General features: G+C 44.7%; 1 protein-coding gene across 1 annotated transcript in view; it reads left to right on the forward strand.

Annotated features, from left to right (window-relative positions):
- Positions 1–8,063: 8,063 nt before the first annotated feature.
- LOC104532617 (inactive tyrosine-protein kinase transmembrane receptor ROR1-like) overlaps positions 8,064–8,501 on the forward strand; it is a gene marked incomplete at its 3' end in the record, with an annotated part of 8,587 nt that continues 8,149 nt past the window's right edge. Inside the window, exon 1 of the mRNA XM_010177867.2 lies at positions 8,064–8,226. Within this exon, the coding sequence (XP_010176169.2) occupies positions 8,064–8,226 (163 nt within the window). The remainder of the gene's footprint in view (positions 8,227–8,501) is intronic.

The raw sequence follows: 8,501 nt of genomic DNA on the forward strand, positions 1-8,501 counted from the left end.
GGACCTCAAAAGATCATCTAGTCCAGTCCCTTAAAGGTCTTTTCCTTTAAGTCCAAAAGGGATTGATCTTAAAGGTCTGGGGGATTGATCTTAAAGGTCTTTTCCAACCACTATGATTCTGTGATTCTGTGGCCTCAGCGCTGGCCTGGGTCACTCGGTGCCACCCCACTATTAAGCCGTGTGAAACCGCAGCCCAAACTCGCATTGATTTGGGATCCTTTCTCCTTCTCTGTATCAGAGGCATCATGTTAAACCAGCCATCCACTTGGTGCCATCCCACTGTTAAGCCGTGTGAAACCGCAGCCCAAACTCACATTGATTTGGGATTCTTTATCCATCACTGTATCAGAGGCATCATGTTAAACCAGCCATCGGTCTGGAATGTGAGCTAGGAATTACCTAAGTAGCTACTTAGATCATATTTGCTTATTTCATTTTATTACTATTATTTTTAGGAACCCAGTGTATCAGTGGTGCTGTGGGACTCTGTAAATTTAACGGTGTCAAAGGACAGCATTATTAATTTTTTATTTTATGCCTGTGCTTTTCTAGTGAACCATTTAAACCCTCGCTGCCCTGCGACTTTAAAGGGGTGTCAAAGCAGCAATAGCTTATATTACACAGAACTTTTCCTTAAATTACACAGTGACGTGCAAGTCTGGGCAATTCTCTTCTTTTTGCAAAGTCAAATGCAGCCCCTCGCATTTCTGAAATATTGTGATGAAACAGAGCCAATATGTTCCCATTTTCAAAGTGAGGCATAAGCAACTGGGTTGTGCTCTTTGGAAAGTATGACAGAATATTATTCATCTGTTTGCTTTAAGGGATATCTGCCAAGTAAAAACTCTTTTCATTTTGTTCTGTGTGAAGCTGGAACATGAGTACGGAACAAAATACAATTTCTTTAACAATGTACAAATAATTTAGACAGCATTGATGCATGTACAGAGGGTGTATTGGATAGATGTAATAATAAAAATAATTTATTGATACACCTTTTAATTAACTGCAAAGGTTTTTAGAGCATGTTTCTTCTTTCCGTGCTGTCACCTACATCATTTATTATGAACTCAACTTGCCCTAAAGCAACATCTTCCATAACCCCAGTTTTAAGCTGCAAATTTGAAAGTAAATATTAAGTGTCAAGCAGGACCCTTTTGGTGCAGCTCATGAGAGGGCACAAGAGTCTCCCCAGGCACCGTGTGGGTCCCTGGCTGTGCCGGGGGACTTGGCTGTGCCGGGGTGACGGGAGCTGAGCCGTCTGCTCACACTTGTGTTGTCCCACAAGGAGCAGTTTTTCCTTGGAAGAGGAAGGTATAAAGCACGTGGGTGTCTGACCCAGGCAATATTGGCTGTGTTTTCCCATCAGTACTCTGCTGTTGGATAGAAATTATTTAGATAAACAGCTCTGACTAGTTTAGTGCTATGGTAGACCTGGTTTTTTGTTTGGTTTTTTTTTAAGCAAGACAAAATGCCTTTCACTTGGTAAGTGGAAAAAAAATGTCTGGACAGTCTTCACACAGAGCCAGAGATACTCCATCTCCGCTTGGTAGATCTTGGAGATAATACAGCATTTATTTACTTTTGCTCTTCAAGTCAATCAATCTTCATAAATCAGTCTGGCTTTGCACACACACACCTTAATCCTGTGCTGGCTTGACACAGATGTCTTCTAGTGTCACTGAACATTGTGATGTCCCTTCCCCTACTGCTTTTATTAATCCTCACTGCCTCTATGTACACTCCCCTATTTACGTTGCTGTCAGTTAGAGATTTGGTTACTAAAATAATGGTAATCCATGATCCCATCTAACCAACTAACTAACAGACCTAAGGAGAACTGTGTATTGTACTGTTGGAACAGGGATCAGGAGGGAGAGTGATGCTCCTACCACTTGTCTTGGGACACTCAGAGCATTTGGGACTTTGTCTTGCCTTGTCCTACATCTCTCTTTTGCCCAGTTTCATTCAAGAAATCTGAGTTAGTCCTGTATTAATGATTCTTTCCTGCTGGGTACTCCCTCAAATCCTTTTCAAAGCAAAAGGAAAAAAAAGGAGGAGAAAGAAGGAAAGAAATCCATGGGGTGTGGTAGAAATGACCACACGATTACACCATCTTTGGAATATGTATTTTTAATACATTGGATATTGTAAAAATAAATACAACATGATCTCACAAGGTTCAGGTTTTCTATTAATTTATTAAATACTTGGAAGTGAACTCATGTTAAAGCCTGGTTACAAAGATTTTGCTAAACTAAGTTCCTGGTCCTGTTGTTGACATTTGCATCTAAACCTCATTTAGATTTGGGTAATTTCTGTTAATTTCAAAAAAGACTGGAAAAGTAAAGGCAGTCTGTTGGGAAGAGGACTTTGGTGGAGGATCTCACAGAAATGGTTTCTATTTAGAAACCAACCTGCAGAGACGTGTTTTGATGAGGTGGACCCGGTGCAGCCCTTCCAGGTTTAGTGTGAGCCAATAAGAAATGAATTGCAAACCGATTGTTATTGCTTTTCTGCTGCTGGAAGGAACTTTGCCTGGTTTGCAAGGGGATGTCTAAAACACTGCTGCTCTTTCAAGTCAGAGGCAATTGGAAATTCTACCTGGTTTTGGGCTGCTGTGAAGTTGGGTAACGCCCAGAAAGCCATCGGGAGGGTCTGAATGAGAAGCAAAGGCAAGGAGGAGAAGCATGAACTTGCAGCAGGATGAACTTGCACCAGCCATGCTTTGGTTTAGGGTTGGTTTATTATTTTGTTACCATTTCAATATGGGAAAAGCTGCTGGTGACCCAGAGTTGACAGATGTAAGTATTGCTAGCACAAACCAAAAGAAAATTAAAGAGATGAAAATGAACCCAAGTGGTGACACTGAATTCTTTGGCAGTTGTTGGAAATTTTTTTTGTGTGTGTGCTGTGACTTGGTCTGTCCTTCTGGCTCCGTCTAGGTGACCCTTGTTGAGGCCTTTGCTATCTTAAACTGTACATGAAGGACATGGCCCTTTTACTTATACAGGCACTTACTCATGTTTGGAGGTGCCCAGAGAGACATGAAGTACCTTAGTATTGGGCTGATGTTTCTATGCAGCCTCTGTAATATGTAGAAAGAAAGATGCTGGTCAAGTTTGGGCTTCATGTGCACCCCATGCTGATACAGGCTCTAGGTTCGGTCAGATTACGTTAGTGAATTGGTGTGGACACCCTTCAGAGCTCTCAATCTTCTGTAAACTTTGTGCAATCAGATACTTAAAGACACCTGAGTATGGTGTAAACTTAATCCGTGGTACTATTATTATATGAAGCCAGGAGGATTGTCACAGGGGGAACTGCAGCGGGATCTAAAAGCAGTGGGTAAGCTCCAAGGTAAACATCAGTGCTAGAAATATTTAAAGACTCAAACAGAATTAAGAGTGGAAACCAAACCTGAAAAGAAATAATCTTAAAGTGCTACAGTGCTGTATCATCTGTCTGTCATTAAAATCTAGTGCTTTCCTTTCTCCTTGTGTAGTCTTCACCAAACGGTCACCAGGGCTTTGTGGGGTGCAGGCAGTGGAAGAAGCAGGAGCTGAGTGAGGGGCAGACCCCAAGATCTGATGCTGGGAGTGTGGCTGAGCCACCCTGCAATTATCACTGGACACAAGCCTGCGTCCCTGGTTTTCACCAGCTGACTGTTCCCCTCTCTAGTTCAGCAGAGAATTTGCTCAAGTGATTAAGTCCATCCCCAATCAGCAATGCCCAGACCTTAGGTTGACTCCCATTTCATTAGGATTTAAGCTCATCTGGTGTGATAGTTTCACTGGGCTTAGCCCTGGGTTAACAGCCAACACAGCCATTCACCCACTGCCCCCCACCCCCAGGGCACAGGGGAGAGGATTGGGGGGCAAGGGTAAGGAGGCTTGTAGGGTGAGAGAAGAACAGTTTAAAAATAGAAATAAAAGAAAACTTAAAATAATACTAATATTAAAATCATAGTGATGATGATAACAGTAACAAAATATACAACTGAGTGACACCCAGTGCCATTGCTCACCACCCGCCGACCAAACCCGGCCCGTTCCCAGATCACGATCCCGCAGGAGCCACAATCCCGACCCGAAACCGCAATCCCGGGAGAGCCAGAGCCCGAGCCAAAGCCAGAGAGAGCAAGAGAGGAAGAGCCCCTCATGGATCTCCTGCCCATGGGGGACAGGAGATGGAACAGCCCCTTGGCAGAGCCCAATGCCCATGGAGCTGATCCAGTTCAATATTTCTCACCCCTGAGATCTTGGGCTTGCAGACGGACAAACACAAAGTCCTTCAGTGCCAGGGACACAAATGCAACATGGGGATGTTCTCAGTGTCTCTCTCATAACAAATCCCAGCTGAACCCAACCCCCAGCGCTGTTCTAGCTCTTAAAAATAAACCAGCTCTGGCCCAGCTCAAAACCAGGACATCTGTACATTTCAACACATTAATTGCTGAATCAGGTCTAATTCACCTCCTGTTTGAGCCAGAGACCCATCCTTTTGCTGTGGGCAGAACCGAATCAGGACCATGAAGCAGATACACCCTTGAGCAGTGAAGCTGCGATTCGCTTACAAGAAACATGTGAGGTACAAAATGTGAACTGTGTAAAAGGTATCGATGGTCTCAGCCTTGAGCCCAAGGATGCGATAGCTGTGTTTTACAGCCTGCCGCCGGAGAGGCTGCCAGTTGGCAGGAGGAGGTGGGGAATGTGTCCAAGCCATGGCCATGTAGGAGCTCTGCGTGCTGCTGTGGGCTCCCTGTCAGGCTGCGGCTCTGGTTTGGGATGAAACGTCTGGTGAGCAGAGGGTGTTCAGCCTCGGCAGCAATCTGTTCAGTAGGAAATGCTCCTAGGTGGAGAGTTGGCAGCTGCCCACCAAAACCGCTGCATTGGCAGCAGCGTTGTCTGCAGGGCTACTCTGGATATCACTGGATACAGCTTTGGTTGCCCTTCAAGGACCAAAGGGATGCCCAAGGAGGCCCTCGATACTAGGTGTCATCATTTCCATCCTGAGCCTTCTCATAGAAAAGAGCTGCAGGAGGGAGGGAGGGGAAGAGGCATCATGAAGAGCCACAGAAACAAGAAGGGATTCTGTGTGACTCCGAACGGCTGACGAAGGGTGATACAGGAGCAGAGCCAGGGAGTGAGATGTGGCCACTTGTTCATTGGTGAGCATGTGGCAGTAACTTCACCACAATGATGTGTTAGCAGCCTATCATCAGGACTTCTATTGTGGGAGCTGCTATTTTTTACTCCTGAGGAGAAGATGAACCTCATGACCCAGTACTTCTCTTCTTTACCACCATGCGCCTGCAGAGCAGTTCTGGGAGTGGAGGCCAGGAGACCAAGTCCTCTCAGGGGTCCTTCTGTCATTCTCTGATGCTCCTGTTCCTTTCATTTGATTTATCCTTCTGCTCCATTATGGAGCTGATTTCCAAAACAATTCAGGGCAGTGCCTGCTCCATTTGAGCTTCTAATCTCATGTTTTACCTCTGTGAATTCAAGGCTGGCATGCAGCCCCGGGGCAGAGGTGGTGGGATCCAGCTTCTCCTCTCTACTCTAATCCTTACCTTCTGAGATTATCTCCAAAATCCTGCCCTTCCAGGCATTTCCATCCAGGTAAGCTTGTGTCCTTGCCGAGTCCGTGCAGCTATTGCAGTTAAATCTTCTTTAGTTCAAAGGTGAACCTCAGAGTGAGGTGACTTTGCTTTGTTGATATGTTAATCACATTCCTCCTGCTTTTGTCTTCTCTATCTAGTTGTGTGCTTAAATTGCAATGCTTGATCACCTTCAAGAGCTGTTGCTGTTAGGTGTAGTCACCAAGTGAAATTCCATAATGTTATAAGAATATAATAAATTATATCCTATTGGGGAATTTATTGCTTAGAAGATGGAGAATTGACCTTCAGAGCCTACAGTAGCTACTGTGGGTTTTCAGCTCAGGTGTCGACTGTTTCATCTTCTCTTCAAGAACCAACAGAGTAAAAATATTTTCACCAGAGCTGGCTCCATGCTGGGACACATGGATGTGGTTGTGTGTGTCTGTGTTGGCTGGGTACTATCCATTATCCGAAGCATCTCAGCCTACCATCACTCTAGTTAATGAAGAGTTTAATTGGCAGTTTAAAGGTTGTGCTTTTGCAATCCAGTTTTCAATGTACTTGGGAACATCTTGGGACCATCATCCTGCAAATCCTGGACCCCTTCCCGTTGATTTCTCAATTGATGTGCGATGTCTGTGGAAGGAGGTTTCCATCTCATACCATCCCTCTTTCCCACCCTCCTGTCTTCACAGTCATAAATTACTGCCGTTAATTCGTGGCGTCTAGCTTCTCCCTGTGAACTGGAAAACAGCGCTGCGTGAATCCTGGGATGGTGCTCTGGAGCTGGTGGCTGAGGAGTGCTGGGAGATGTCTGGGGTGTCCTGGAAGGCGATCCTAACACTTCTTCCCACTAATCCCATTAGCTCACCCTGGCTGCTGTGACAGGGCGCTGGGGAGCCCGGCTGCTGGCTGGCTGCTTGCTCTAAGCCATGCACACAATGAAAAGGGTGACTTCAAAGAGGCTAAAATGTAATTTGCATTTCCAAGCTCTCACAGCCAAGGTCTTCAGGAGGGGATGAAAGTGTCTTTTGTTAAACTTAATGGCAGAGTTGATTAAAAAAGCTCTGATTTTTCCCTATTAATGGCACAGTCTGATTCCACTGTTAGGCTTTTGGCCTCTGGGGAAGGATGAGTTGTGCCAAAAAAACCCCAAAAACCCCGACACAAAGAAAGTAACCTGTTGCCTACCCAGCTGTGATCATGCTTAGGGATATTCCAATATCATTTTTCCTAATTTGAGAGCCATGTCATAGCTGTTGAGTGAGTCCTGGCATGAATCACAAAGAAATTATTAGCAAATTCTCATTAGGCATCTCCCTTTGCTCAGACCTCAGCAGACCCAGTGGCTCTGTCTTCCCAGAAAATGGGTCCCAAATATCTCCAACTGGATCCTCAAAGCAAGAAAGTAAAAGGGCTGATTCATGCAGTTGAGTGCATGTTTCAGTGATCACGTATGCAAACCCCTCCTTCAAAACATCCATAAAACTATCTGCTGTGTGCCAGCGCTTGGCTCTTGATGATCTGTTCCAACGAAACAGTCGCTGGTCTGGTCTTCAGAGGTTTGGTCATTTCCTTTCTTTGCTTTGTTTGAAGAATATTGGCAAATAATTTCACATCTGGATTTATGTATTAAATGTCTCCTATATTGTATAAAACAAAGCACCTAACGAAATAAATCTGTCCGTTTAAAACTCCTGTCGTAGCTTTGGTTCCGTTTTAGCAATAACTGTTACCACAATCAGCGAAGACTGAAGAAACCTTTCCTGTTTCAAGGGTATCAGGCCTGGGAGGGGTTTGATTTTCTGTATACTCTTTAAATTCTGTCTCTGCTAGCATGACTCTTCCTGCTGTGTTTATCAATATTAAGTACAAGTTTGGTTCAAAAATAGAAAACAGCATGTTAGCTGCTTTAAATAAATATAAATCTGTTTTTTTCAGGCTGTTTATGTTTTCTCTTCTAATCAAGACTGGGTATATTCCTGAATATAGCCACTTCCCTCATGCAAAAAACATTGATTTTATACAACATTAGTGTGTATTGTGTCTAACCTGAAATGCCACTACCCGATTTTACTAGGCAACTGAAGTATTTTTTAAATTAAATCTTCGATATTTACAGAATTTACTTGCATATATGGTTCTAATCCTTATATTCACTTTGGGATTGTTTGTGAGATACTGAAAACTACCTGCAGCAGTGTGGGAATCCTTTCAGGTTCAAATCCTTCAGGGTACAAAGCCCATGCCGTGCCCCCTGCGCTACCTAAAGACCATATAATCCCTTATCAGAGGCTCTTAATGGAGGGGAAGGCGGCGCGAGGGCTCCTGCGCCGGGAGAGCGTCACCCAGAACGAATCGCAGAGCCCAAGACAAACCCCGTCAAGCCCCTCGCCTCGGCCTCGGATAATACAAGTGCCAGCTCCCCGTGGGGACATTTTGTTGCCAAGTCGCATGTGAAATGCTTCACCCTTTTGTGTTTATGATTGATTTCAGTGACGAGTATGAAGAGGATGGTTTTTGCCAGCCCTACCGGGGGATCGCTTGTGCGCGGTTTATTGGAAATCGAACCATTTATATGGAGTCTTTGCATATGCAAGGTGAAATAGAAAATCAGATTACAGGTGGGTAAAAAACACACTTGCTTCTTTCCCACGGAACTATATTTTCCTGAAATGCCACTAGAGTTTTATAAACCTCAGGACCATTTTTATTTGCTCTTTAACCTCTCTTGCTGTGAGCTTCCCACCACAAAGCTCACCCAGGGCTCCTGCGTTGGGCGGTGTCAGTGGAGGGAGATGTCTGAAGCCCTGGGACAGGCTGCCCAGAGAGGGTGTGGAGTCTCCATCTCTGGAGATGTTCAAACCCACCTGGACACTTTTCTATGCAACCTGGTGTA

The sequence above is a fragment of the Antrostomus carolinensis genome, unplaced genomic scaffold (assembly GCF_000700745.2).
Source record: "Antrostomus carolinensis isolate BGI_N321 unplaced genomic scaffold, ASM70074v2 scaffold20001, whole genome shotgun sequence".
NCBI classification, from domain to species: domain Eukaryota; kingdom Metazoa; phylum Chordata; class Aves; order Caprimulgiformes; family Caprimulgidae; genus Antrostomus; species Antrostomus carolinensis.